The sequence below is a fragment of the Parasteatoda tepidariorum genome, chromosome 8, assembly GCF_043381705.1.
Source record: "Parasteatoda tepidariorum isolate YZ-2023 chromosome 8, CAS_Ptep_4.0, whole genome shotgun sequence".
NCBI classification, from domain to species: domain Eukaryota; kingdom Metazoa; phylum Arthropoda; class Arachnida; order Araneae; family Theridiidae; genus Parasteatoda; species Parasteatoda tepidariorum.
The window spans coordinates 61,819,118-61,833,240 of NC_092211.1; the positions used below are offsets into that span (position 1 = coordinate 61,819,118).

Sequence of the window (14,123 nt, forward strand, 5' to 3'; positions counted from 1 at the left end):
CCAAAACTTTAGTGAGTTATGCCCTCAAAGCTAATAATAAAGATGAGAAAATGTGTCATTTTTATGAAACAAAATCAAGGTTGTAGTTATAAAAACCTGTGCGGTTTAAAGTGAATTGAAATAAGCTTAGAAATTTTTTTTATGTTAGTTGTGTAGGATGTTCTAATTAATTTTATGTTTTCAAGGCTGCAATTTGATCATATTTAAGAATAGCATGTTGTTTAATCTTAGTGCTATTTATATAACTCTTAATGTTATTTTTAATTATTTTTTGACTAAAAATTATCAGCCTTTTTTAAACAGTCATTTAATAAAAAAGTAATATAGTGGTAGAAAAATTGATGTATTGATTCTTATTTGTAATATCGTTATATAATTTTGACCATGTTTAGGAGACATGAATGTTAAGGAGGCAAATGTTTCATAAATAAATATAGAATCTTTATAAATATAGCTTTAAAAGTACTTGCTACTCAGGATACATTTTTCTAAAAAGTTATTTTTCTAAAATACATTTTTCAGTAACTAAAATTCAATTATAAATGCTTTAATGCATACATTAGAGAAAAACCAATGAGATTATTCTTATTACATGTATACAAAATGCTTATTTAGAAACTTGGTTAAGCATCATGAAATAATGATCTTACTAAATGTTTTCTTGATTAATTCTTTATGGTAAGTCCAATCTTCCTATTCAAAAGCAGTGCTTAGTAATACTATAATGTAATATGTAATAAAAAGTGTTCTTTTGCTTTCTTTAATCTATATTTTTGACATTTTTTTCAAACTTATTTAATATTGAACCTAATTCCAACTCTTGCTTAATTTCAAGAAATAAATGTTGAAATTGGATTAAATGCCTTAGATGTTTTCTTTTCTTGGCCCACTTATTAATTCTAATCAAGAGAAATGTATAGAATCATTCTTAAATTAGCCCAATCGCAAATAGAACGGTTCTGATTTGTATTTTTATAATTATATACTGTAAAAATTGTCTATCTGGTTTTGAAGACTTTTTTTTTTATCACAAGAGTTCAGAAATGTAAAAACTTCATTTTTGCCAAGTATTTTAAAAATATACATTATGGCGGTGCTTAGAAAATACCCTTTATGCTGATTAAAATGTAATGTGCTAAATGCATTTAAAAGCATCTTGCACACAACCTAAGTCTTTTTTCTACCGGATTGTTGTGCGTATATAGCACATTAATTTTTCTGATGTTTTTCACTGATTGAACTGCTGGAATTTTGACATCAGTTTCCTTTTTATGTGTACTGGAGCCCTTTATACTGATTAAAATCTAATGTGCTAAATGCATTTAGTAGCATCTTACACACAATCCAAGTCTTTCTCTACTGGATTATTGTGTTTATATGGCACATTAATTTGTCTGATGCTTTTCACGGATTGAACCGCTGGAATTCTGACATTAGTTTCCTTCTTATGTACTGGAGCCCTTTATACTGATTAAAGTTAAACATGCTATATGCATTTAGAAGCATCTTACTCACAACCCAAGTCTTTTTCTACTTGATTATTGCGTGTATATGGCACATTAATTTGTCTGATGTTTTTCACTGATTGAACTGCTGGGATTCTGACATTAGTTTCCTTTTTATGTACTGGAGCGTATATTACTTGTGAATTAGATGTATGTACGTTTTGCTCCGGCATATGTATTTCATCAGTAAATTCATAATTATCTATTTCTGTATTATCACTTGCACAATTTGATTGTTCTGCATTCATATCTTTATTCTCATGCGGATTTCTAATCGGAGCTTTATCTTCATGTGATTCAATGTGTTTGCGATACCTCCGGAAACAAAACAGCCATATGATCAGATTGATTATCAATAAAAGTATAAGTACTACGACACCTATCCCTCCTAGTATTCTATACCACTTGGTGTGCTCGTCGTTGTTTGGAATAATCAAATTCATTGTTGTTGCCTCTGTGAATATTTCTGTGATTGTATCTGTGGTTTCATTTTCATTGCCTATGAAAACTTGTATTATGTTTGAAAGTCTTCCCTTGTTTTTATGAGCATCTGATGCTCTGAGGGCAACAAAATGAATGCTCGCATTGTCAAGATCCATTAGTTTAAATTCTAGAGTCTCTTTTTCTCCAGCAAGTTGAGGAGTAAAGTTTTCAGGAAGTAGCAATATTTTCGGAGGATATTTTTGTAGCATATGTTCCTGTAGGTCTTTCCAGTCTTGTGAAATGTACACTTCATAACTTTCAGCTAGGAAGGAAGAAAAGTTACTTTCAGTTTATTTGGCTATTTTGGTTAATTATCTATAGTAATAAAATGAAGATGTATGTCTGTCCCTCTCCAAAACCATTTGAGCTAGCATCTTGAAATTTGGAGTGAAAGGGGTTATATTACCCCCTGATCCTAAAAATTGCTCAAAGATTTATATTAGATCGGTCAGGAGAGTCATTTAAAAAAAATGGAAATTTCTCATTGATTTAAAACCAGAGTCATTGATTCAAAGGGAATTCCCGACGATTTTAAAGATAGCGTCAGCGATATTTGCTTGCTTATAGCTCTCATTAATCAAAATCTCATTACTGCGCACGTACTTAGGTATGTAATTATTTTTCATTCGTTATGTCAGATAAACTCAATGATCAAGATTGAGCTTTGTTGCAAACGGGGACTACGTCACCGCATTAGTATTTCCTAAGTAATCTGAAACCACGTGAATTTTTTTTTATAATTGTGCTTTTGATAAGCATTTCTATAAAACTAAATTATTTAGCATAAATAACATTTGAAATAAGAAAATTAGTTATGTACTGAAAAGCAAAAATAATAGAAAAATTATACTAATTCATTTAGGAGAAGCGTTGTAAATCGCCATATTATTATTGACACCAATTAATTAATTTTGACAATTGGCACAATTTTAATTAATGCCAAATATACAAATGTAGGGGAAATTAATATATTTGGAACTTATTAAAACTTCTTCAATAGTGTGCAATTTTTATGTAGATACTCAGGAAAGGGGTAAATAGGGATAGGGATATTATAGAGATAGGGATAGCACTAAAAATTGTTTAATCAATTATTAATCAGTTTATAACCTTAACTGATTAACTTATTTTAATCAATTTATAACATTGCATTTATCCTGTTGAATCTTTTTTTTTAAATCCTATATCAGGATACAGAATATTTCAGTAATAATGTGTTTACTGTTATTATTTATATTACATTAATCATTATAAATTTTTGTTGCAAATTTCGAAAAATATACTACATGCTTTTATTTTTTGATTGAATAAAGAGAGCCAATGTATATCTCAAATCGATTTTAGTTAAAGATATCTTAAAATCATTTTATTTTTATATGATATGATAGATTAGGTATTTAGTGAGCTTGGTAGCAGAATTAATGCTACACGGTAGATTTGCTGCACTCGGATTTATTTTAATTTTTTAGACTAAATGAATTAATGCAAATATTTAATCATGGGCTTTGCAAATAAATCCTAGATTTTTTCTATTGTATGCGGATCAATAAAAAGGTTTCTGTATTGGGCTAGTGTGTAAACCAAAACTCTAGTTTACTATAAAGTAATAAGCGAAAGAACTAACAATACAAAAGAATTAAGTTGTGCGGCTTGTACAAACATAAAAATATATGAGGTATATTTATATGTTTTTTTTTTCATTCCCTAATTTTTTCATGTTCATGTATTATAATATAACTTGTTATTTTTTAAAGTTAACTGCATGTTGCAGTTTAAGTTTTTCACTTGAACGATTAAATTATTTTTAAAATTATTTTATTAGAAAAAAAAAATAAATAAATTTAAAAACTAGCAATAAAATTGCAATTATGGATAAAGGCAACAAATCAAGCAAAAATTCTTATTTTCAGTTTTCATTTCTCATTCTTTTGTTTTATTTCGTAAATGTTCACTAGATTTTAAATTGTATCAAAATTGACTGAAATTTGATGTGTTATTGTGCTTGTTTTCTAAATGAAAACACATAAATACGTATGTTCTATGTCTTTATTGGGCATATAAGAAGGCATATTAAGCGTATAACATACATGAATTTTGGCACAATAGTTTTTAAAAGACAGTTTATTTTTAGTAGATTTAACAAAAATTGTCATGCTTATTCTGTCATATACACACAATGCATTTATAATATATTCTAAAATAATGTAAAACAGAGATATTTAGTTGAAATGAAGTTTTACTTGCACAAATTACCTACACCTTTCTAACATGATCACGTTTACACGTTTAAAACATTTCAAAAATCACTACTAAAATAACTTCAAAAAAAAAAAAAAAAATTACTATTAGTGTGCATTTATACAGATATTGTTAGTGCATTTTCGTTGGTTAAATTCTGCTGCAGCTCAACATGTATGACACTTGGTGTGAGTTTTAAGGTCACTTGTACTTGTTATTGTTTTTTTTTTAAAGCATATTGTTTTGTTGTTTTTGATAAATGTTTTTATTGTTCTGATTTTAAATAATTTTGATTCGTTAAAATAACAGTAAATAATTATAAACTTGAATTATTTTTAACACAGTTACATTTTTTACACATTAATTATTTTTCTAAAAGAAAAATCATATTATGTCAAGCTGTTGGTCAATTTCCCCCTGAATTTACGTTTTCTTGAAAAATGGCGGTTACGGTGAAAAATAGTGAATCATTCTCGAGATAAATGGGTCGAAATAAAATTTTTACTTTATTTTACGCGTTAATAATCATGTTACAAACTCTCATATTAATGATCATCAGTATTTAATTTTTTTTTTAAATTTGTGAATATAATATCTAGATTGTATCATCCATTGTATTTGATCACCATCCTAATTTCTGAAGCTTAAAAATGAATTAATAAATAAAAAAATTCAAATTTGTAAATTTGCGTGCTGCACATAGCACTTAGAAAATTTATTAAATTTTTAATTATTTACTTAGGACAAACTTTAATTTAAAAATAAGATTAATGGTGTTCGATAAATGAATTAAGATAAAAACGATAGTATTAAACAATCAGTACAATGAATTTTGTTCTTTTGTATTTAAAGTAATGTTAGATTTTCTTAAAATGTTTGTAGGCATCATTACATAATAGTCACTTGACACGAGTTATTTTCATCCCAATTTACGCATTTTTTATTTTTAATATAACGTTGATAGTGTTGACATTTAACCCTCCCTTCAAACCTAAAAAGTGACTGGGACTAGGATCAGTGAAGTGTATTATTTGGTTATACTTATCATCTTATCAGTTAATCTAAATTCTAGTTATGCGTTAGTTTGGGATTTTATTTTATAAGCTAAATATTTCGATACGTGATTACAATACTTTAGACTAGTATCATCATCTTAATTAAATATTGATGTAAGTGAGTAAAATTACGTTGAATTTCTCAAAAATTAAATTATGTCAAGCGAACATACTATTGTTCGAAGGTTTTGGAAGCTCTTCAACTGGAGAATTTAATTTTTCATCGTTTTCGCTAAGTATTCTAGCAAATCTGGAAAGTGATCGAATCGTATTTATTGGCAAAGTAATTAATTTGAAATCTAGTTCTATGCTTTAGGATTTTATTTTATTTTCTATGCTTTTCGATGTGTGATACGAATACCTTGGATTAGTATCATCACCTTCACTTGTTGAATGTTGATTTAAGTCAGTAAAGTTACTTTGAATTTTCTTAAATCGAACTCTGCCAAGAGAATATACTATTGGCTTGTTATTACTGTTCGAAGGTTTTTGGGGCTCAGCTACTGGAGAATTCAGTTCTTCCTCGTGTTCATTAAATATTCTTGTAAATCTGGAAAGTGATCAAATTGTATTTATTGGCAAAGTAATTAATTTGAAACCTAGTTCTGTACTTTAGGATTTTGTTTTATTTGCTATGCTTTTCGATGTGTGATAAGAATTTCTTGGATTAGTATCATCACCTTCACTTGTTGAATGTTGATTTAAGTCAGTAAAGTTACTTTGAATTTTCTTAAATCAAACTCTGCCAAGAGAATATACTATTGGATTGTCATTACTGTTCGAAGGTTTTTGGGGCTCAGCCACTGGAGAATTCAGTTCTTCCCCGTTTTCGTTAAATATTCTTGCAAATCTGGCAAGTGATCGAGTAGTATTTACTGGCAAAGTATCAACTAATTTGAATCCCAGTTCTGTGTTACTTTGGGATATTGTTTTATCTGCTATGCTTTTCGATGTGTGATAAGAATACCTTGGACTAACATCATAACCTTCGTTTGTTGAATATTGATTTATGTCAGTAAAGTTGCGTAAAGAAACACTCAAGTCTGTTTCACTTTGATCTATAGATTGAGACTCCTGGTTACGAGCTAGGTTCATATTGTAAGCTATGTTCATATTGTAAGGTGGACGTAAAGAATTTTTTTTCGAAATTGTTTTTGGATCTTTCTTTTTTCTCATAAAGCAACAACAAATTATTATGTTGATCAATATAAACAACAGTAAAATTCCTCCTGCTGAAGACAAAATTATAATGAATTTTGTATCTGACAAAATCTCCTTCCAAGATCTGTCCGTCTTTGTATCGGGCGTTGAACTTATTAAAAATACTGTTGAACTATGCATATCTTCCGTGGATGTGACATTCACATCATCTGTAACGCTTTCATTATTCGTAACAGTTACTCCAGTACTTACTTCTGGGATAATTACTTTAGTCCCTTTCATAAAGACTTGAACAGTATTTGAAATTTTTGCCCTGTTACCACTGGCATCTTTTGCTCTTAGAGCTACGTAATAAAGAGCATCGTCATCGTTTCTTGGAAATTTAAATTGAAATATTTCTTTTCTCCCGCTGTTCTGGGGAGTTTGTGTCGTTTTTAAAGTCACGGTTTCTTCTGAATCGAAATACATATCCATTAGATTAGCTGGATGATTTGTTGCCTTAATTTCATATGCCGATGCTGAAAAATATTTAAAAGCTTTAAACTTCAAGAATACCTGTTCTTTAGTGACAATGAGATCACATTATGAAAACAATTTGCAAATTTAATTTATTAAATTTTGTGTATCCCTAAAAATATTAAAATGTTCTAAATGTTTCTAAAATGTTCGCTAAAAAATGCTCATATGAACAAATGCGAAATTTTTTAATTTTCATCGAAACTTTCTTTATATCCGGCTGAACTTTTTAATTTTTGAATAACTCTTGAGGCTTGTTGTTCAGATAAATATACCAAGACGTTTCTTGTATAATCATCAGCTTTTTTTCAACCCAGTAAATAAGGGAAAAAAATTAAATAAAGATTTCTAATTGACGATTTACAGAAAAACGTTACCGAAGCTGCATCAACAATGAAACAATTTGAAATCGATTGCCTAAACATTGCATTCTTTTTATCATGATTTTTTCCGTTTTCTTTTATAAATAAATTATAGTATGCAAAATAATTTTCCAGAGTGAATAATTTTACTCTTTAATTAATATATTTATAGAATTTGTGAACAATAAATTCTTTAGATTTGGAAAAATTGCCATTGCTAGAAGAAAATGGCATTGCTCCTGGAAGAATACGAAACGGACAAACGATAAATTCGATTATGGAGGCTTCTATGTGATAGATGTTAGTTTATATTCGATGATTGTGTCGTTTTGTTGAATTTTTATCAATCGTATTTAAGTGCATTTTTAAATTAATTGAATGTGGTGACAATCTATGTTAATGTATCCTAAATCAAAAGTTATACTTATATGAGAATGCAATGAACTTTTCCTCTTATTTGTTGTTGTTCTTCAAGACGATAGTATTTTTAAAAGTAAGTTACGTAAATTCTTTTTAAAATTTGTCTTCCTTACAAATTATTTTTAAAATATAGCATATGTAACATAAAACATAACATATAACAAATGTGTATAACGCGTGTAATACGTATTTAATGTTTTATAATATTGTGGAAACCTTAAAATTTTTTATCGTGCTTATATTATAAAACTTATCAGTAATAGGAAAATTGTTCTATAAAATCAATTATAAAACGTAACCAATTCATTAAGAGAAGAAATTTTGCACCAATGAACACAACAAATTGACTTCAAATTGACAAATCTGTATAAAAAATGCCTAGTGTTTAAAAATTACTTCGTGTTCTAAAAACAAAATGGCGGAGGCGATATTCCGTATCAAGTATTATATTGTGGAAACTTTAAAATATTTATTATGAGTTTAAACGTATCAAAAGTAATTTTTTTTCTTATCTGTGTTAGTTTTTAAAATTTATTCTCGACAGGAAAATTAATATATAAAATTAATTATAGAACAAAACCAATCATAGGTAAGAAATTTTTCGTACCTGAAATCGATTGGTGTTGTGGTTTGTGAAATATTGCTCTATTTGATGAAAAATCACGCGAAAGTTATACTTCAATTATACTATGCCTGTATAGCATGCTTGTTATGTACTGAGTGGTCCGTGGTAGCACAGCGGTTAGAGAATTGGATTTCGGTCCAGAAGGGCTAGGGTTCGATCTTCGACTCCGCTATGACGCACTGAGTACATGGAACATTTAGAGCAAAAATCCTTTCCTCTTAGGTCTATGCGTAAATTGAGGAAGTCGCTTCGGAAGTCGCACCTTTACCCTTGTGGTGCTCTTTTGTCAAACGAAAGGCTCACTTTCCTGACTCAATTTCTAAAAGCCGAATGGCTGGTGAGCCTGGCTTGTTCAAGTGTCATTAAAATCAACAATTGACTGGGAAAATGGTAATGGAGTAAATGGTTTAAAGAAATATACTTAGAAAATCACCTTTTCCAAAATCGTAATCATTTCCTGGTGCTGTCCATTGTAGAGTAACTGTGCTGTTGACGTGAATAATTTGAGATACTTTGAGATCTGCTACTCTGTTGGGAGGTAAAATGTCTACATCTGGAACCTTTGCTGTTACGCTAAATGAGCCAATGATTTTTCTTTGTGTCTTTTCAGGTTCGACATAGTTTTCTCCTGTTTCAAAAATTGAATGAAAAATTTTATTCCAAAGCAATTACTTTAACGTCATCAGACGCTTTTTATATCATGTCAACTTAATTTGACAGTATTCCAGGAAATGCACTCTCAGAAAAAATTTATTTAAAACATTTTGAAAAACAACCTTTTCATGGTAAAAAAAAGAAATAAATAAAAAAAGTAATAAATAAGAAAATAAATAACTAAATAATAAAAAAAGTAATAAATAAAATACTGCATGTAACTTATGAAAATCGTTCTTATAAAGTCTCTGCTAATTTTCCAGGGATTATGTTCATTTCAAATATTTTTAAAATGTGTTGCTAGAACTCTTATAAATTTTTTTTTATAGAAAGCAGATAATAAGTCGGTGGCTTATTTGGTGTTCTTATTGTTATTCGAAAACCACCGATTCTTCATCTTCTTTCTTTAAAAAAAATTATAAGAAATTCCAGCAAGACATTTTAGAATTATTTAAACTGAACACAATACCTTGAAAATTAGCCGAGACTATGTAAAAACTATTTTTATAAATTACTCGCAATATTTTATGTACTACTTTTCCGTGCTGACCCATAGAAAAGCTTTTTTTTTCAAGAACTTTTCAAAATTATTATATTGCTTATTATTTTGTGCTAGTATTCATTACGTTTTTGAGTTAAATATTGTACCTTATTTTTTTGCTCATAATCACTTTCAAAAGCACAAATATAAACAAAATAAACACGTGGTTTCAGATAACTTTAGAAACGCTAATTCGGTAACGTAGCACCGATTCACATATCAATCTCGTTGATGGCTGATCTTGGTAAAAATTAATTAAACATTAAAGAGCATATGATAAAATCTTAAATAGAATTGTTTACAATTTCATTTATAACAATAGCTAATGTTAAACTAAAGCGTTTTACAAACATTTCACACGAACGGAATATTTGAAATTTTTAAACGATTTTTCGTGTCGGATGCTAAAATTGCTCATCGGAGTCAATGACCTAAATTTCAGAACCCTAGCTCCAATGATTGTGGAATAATAAGAGATTCAAAATAACGTTTCGAGACAGGGGTAGACAAAATACTGAATAAATACAAAAGAAAAGTTGAAAAAAGATACAGCTTAGATTTGAAACATAATATTACTTTGAACCATAATAACGTACAAATTTGCTGCAATGTTCATGAAATATAAAACTGAACCGCTCTTCTATTCAAATATAACAGAAGTATGGAGAAATCAAGTTGAGAAAAGGGATTAAATTACATGATAATGAATGTTCAATTGGGCTCTTTATAAGGATTAAAGTTAATTTTAATGATAGTGATTCTACATGATCTAAAACTTCTAACAGTTTGTAGAACATATGAAATGCTTGATTTCTACAAGGGAAGTCTGAACAAGACTGCAAAAATTTTAAGGGAAGTAGGGCACATAATAAGGTATAAGAATCGCCTAGGAACTAATGACAGGAAATGTCATCGTACGTCGCTTAAGGCTCTTTCCTATTATGAACTGTTTCTTCGCGTGTCTTTGAAAAGGTACTTTTATTTTCCGAAATTATGTTAATTTCATGTTTTATATTAATTATTGTCGAAAATAGCATTTAAATTAGTTCATTATTAGATTTTTAATCCTAATTGAAAGGTTTGGCGAGCTTGTCAAGTTAGACTCCAAATCAGTAAGTTATGATTAAAAATCTAATACTGAACCAGTTTAAATAATGTTTTCGACACTAATCATAATTAAACACGAAACTAAGATAAATTAGATAAATAAAAGTACCTATTCACAGACACGCGAAGAAAAAGTTCACAATAAGACCAGGCCATTTTTTTAAATTGAATATTAGTCATATTTTTTGATTAAATCATAAAAAGCTTAAAATTTTTAAAACAAAATATCTTTTAATTATAAATTTTATCGATAAAAAATTATCGGTTTTTACCATTTTTTGAATTTGCAGGTCCTGCAATTTTTACTACGACTCCTACAGCATACGTTCCTTTTTCTTTGTATGATACAAAATATCGACTATAAATTCCATCACCAGATTTAACATCAGGATCTAAAAGTATTTAATTTTTTTAATATATTAATATACATATTAGAATAGTTTGTAACATTCCAATCTCTTCTAGATATTATCTTTTAAGTTGAAGATATTTATTTATACATTCTTTTATACAGCTTGTACTTACAATTACAAAATTCATTTACTGAAAGATAATTTTATGGATATTTTTTAAGGATTTATTATACTTCATTGTGCAGTAAAAATTTATTGCATTAATCATTTAATCCGAAATCTACAAACCAATTTAAATTAGTTAAGTAGTTCTTAAAAAATAACAATTTAATTTTTTAGAATATGAAATAAGATGAAGTCAATGCCTTATTTAAGCTACAAAATCTTACCTATACTTTTTATACATACGTTTAGGACATTCATTTAAAGCGTTTTTTTCGTTAAAACCGCAAGTAGGAGAAAAAGGGTTTCCTGAAATAGCGTTTATCAATACGATACTTTTGTGTTATTTGGAAATTAAATTTTCTACCAAACTTGCAGCTTCCTTACAAGACAACATAAGCAAAACAAATTTTCATTATTTAATTTTTTGAAAAAAAATTTCTTGGTGGAAAAATTATTAAATGGTGCCATTTAAAAAAAATACTTTCGAATCGATTGGCTTGGCTTTCAAATCGATTGGCTTTTGAATCGTTTGGCTTTCGAAACGATTGGCTCATTTCATATCTGAAATGAGATTATTACCCTATTTAAAATACTAGATATGAAATACTTTCGACCACCAGGTCTCTTTTTCGAGGAAAAATTCCAGTTTCTAGATTCGTAAATTGTCTTTTGAGACATTAAAAATTATAATAAGTTTAATAAGTACAATCGTATTAACAAATGTGGGTCGGTATAACAAAAGAAGTGCTCACAGAGCACTGATAATACTAAGTTCAAATCTTCGCGATGGCTGTTTATTTCGTTGACCACAGTGCTAGATTACTCACGGAATAAAATTCCATAGGCACCTGGTTAATCGTGAGTGATTTTGGTGGCTTTCTTTAGTAATCAAACCCAAATTCTGGAAAATGCCATTGGAAAAATATTCTCCTCTAAAATTCTAATATATGACGTGTAAGTTACCTTGTCTCCTGTGTTAAGTGTAAGACTACGGATTTGAAAATTTTAAAACACGCACTTTTCTGCGTTATGAAATGACTGTTCAACGACAGTAAGAGTGAAGAGTCAGTATAAAAAATTTACTATCACCGTCATGATAGACTTCTATCTTTATGGTGCTCAAAATTACCTCAGAACAACAGAAGCTGCAATTTACCTCCTTATGACTACGTTGACCAACACATCCTGGACTGCTTGGGTCATTCCAGGGACGATTTACACGCTGCTCCAGACAGTTGGAAGATCAGCCACAACAAAAACAACTATCACCGTGAATAATATTTTCAAAAAATTCTTTTTTTTCTCCATATACTGGAAAAGTTTTATTACTTGAAAAATTTTAACGCAACTTTGAAATTATTTTCCTTATAAGGCCAATTTCTAAGTAGTTTGATACAGAAATAATTATGTAATAAATAATTATTATTAACGTTGTAAAATAATAATAATTTTTAACGGTTCACAATCGTTATTTATTTAAAGTATAAGATTGGTGTTTAGATAAAATGTTGTTGTTATATGACTGTTGCTTTTGCATGACTGTTGTTTGAAATAAAATGCACGATACCTGTTAACGTACAAACCTATTTATTTATTTCTTGGCACCATAGTCCATTTTGAACTATGGCCTTTGTAACAGTTCCGCTCCTCATTTTTAATTTCTTATTTTCAAGCTCTGAAGGTCTCTCTCAGCCTCAACATCAATTCCTCTGTTTTCTCCATTTTCTTTGACCTTAACGATATTTTTGTGCATTGGCTGTCATCCATTCTCCAACGATTTGCCTTTTTCCAACTTTATATAATTTATTAGTTTCTTTTCTTTAAACAGAGTTTGGATTGCATGGCTGAATCGTTTCATCGCGAATCACATCACCCTCTCTGACTGGTCCCAAATGGCTTTCAAGATTTTACACTCAATGATAAATAACATTTTTTATGTTTTTGAATCAAGATCCAAATCCTTGAACCATAGATTACCGTTGGTCTGAACACAGACATATAAATCTTGAGTTTTGTTTTCCGTGTTAATATACACAATATGTGCCCCATTGTGGCACATCAAATTTAGCCTGCCTTATATTTTTTAAAAGACGAATATCAAATTTTTCTGCTAACATATAAATTACTAATGAATGTTTTCATTTTTAACAAAAATCATATTTTTATAAGAACAAAACACACTTACGTTAATGATGATTAAATTATTTGTTTTGTAATGTTAAAGTAAAATTCTCACCACCATTCCCGTTGTCTAGGAGCTCAACTTCTGTAGGTATATTCATGCCAGGTCCAGTAATTTGAGCAATTACTCGTACAGTATTTTCTTGATACGACCCTGAGATCTCTGCATAAATTATTAAAACATTTTGCCCTGGTGTGATCTGAAATGAGTAATTTTTTGTGGCTTCAGAGATGGTTGTGAAAAAGGAATAAAAGATATGCGAGACTGATGCGTTTTTAACAGCTCAAGAATAGCTAGTTAGGAAATTTAAATTTTTTTTTTGAAAAAGCGAAATTCTGCTTATTAACAAAAAAAAAAAAAAAAAAAAAAAAAAAAAAAAAAAANAAAAGAAAAGGAAAAAAAAAAAATTGGTAACACAACCGATTTCTTCCTGTGAGGCACATCATAAGGAGGGAGCACTCCGTAACAGGAAATATTCTCCATCTTAACTGATTACTTGTAACTCGCGAAGAAAAATACGTGATTAGGCCCACCCATGGGATTTAATTCACATGATTGTGCTTGGTACATTTCAGCAATGGAATGCCTGTAAGTGACGTTGCGTGGTTATCTCAATCCTGATTGGTTATTGAAACATGGCATTTGTTTACGCTGGCAACTGTTCTTCCCATTCTATTTCGAGTTAGTCAAGCCGTTCAATTATCAATTTTCTTAAGTGACACATTCTATATTCCTTCACAAAGATTTCAATTTTCT

General features: G+C 29.1%; 1 protein-coding gene across 2 annotated transcripts in view; it reads right to left on the reverse strand.

The window, feature by feature from the left end:
• Nucleotides 1–419: 419 nt before the first annotated feature.
• The window catches only part of LOC107447079 (calcium-activated chloride channel regulator 1), a 33,251-nt gene continuing 19,547 nt past the window's right edge, over nt 420–14,123 (reverse strand). The window contains exons 11-14 of one of the 2 annotated variants that reach the window (XM_043052277.2): nt 13,422–13,566; nt 10,940–11,059; nt 8,799–8,993; nt 420–2,250 (exon numbers count right to left, since the gene is read on the reverse strand). In XM_043052277.2, the coding sequence (XP_042908211.1) occupies nt 1,508–2,250; nt 8,799–8,993; nt 10,940–11,059; nt 13,422–13,566 (1,203 nt within the window). In that variant the 3' untranslated portion in view covers nt 420–1,507. Of the gene's footprint in view, nt 2,251–4,020; nt 6,961–8,798; nt 8,994–10,939; nt 11,060–13,421; nt 13,567–14,123 lie in introns of those variants that run through there. The other variant, XM_043052275.2, reaches the window with a different exon arrangement.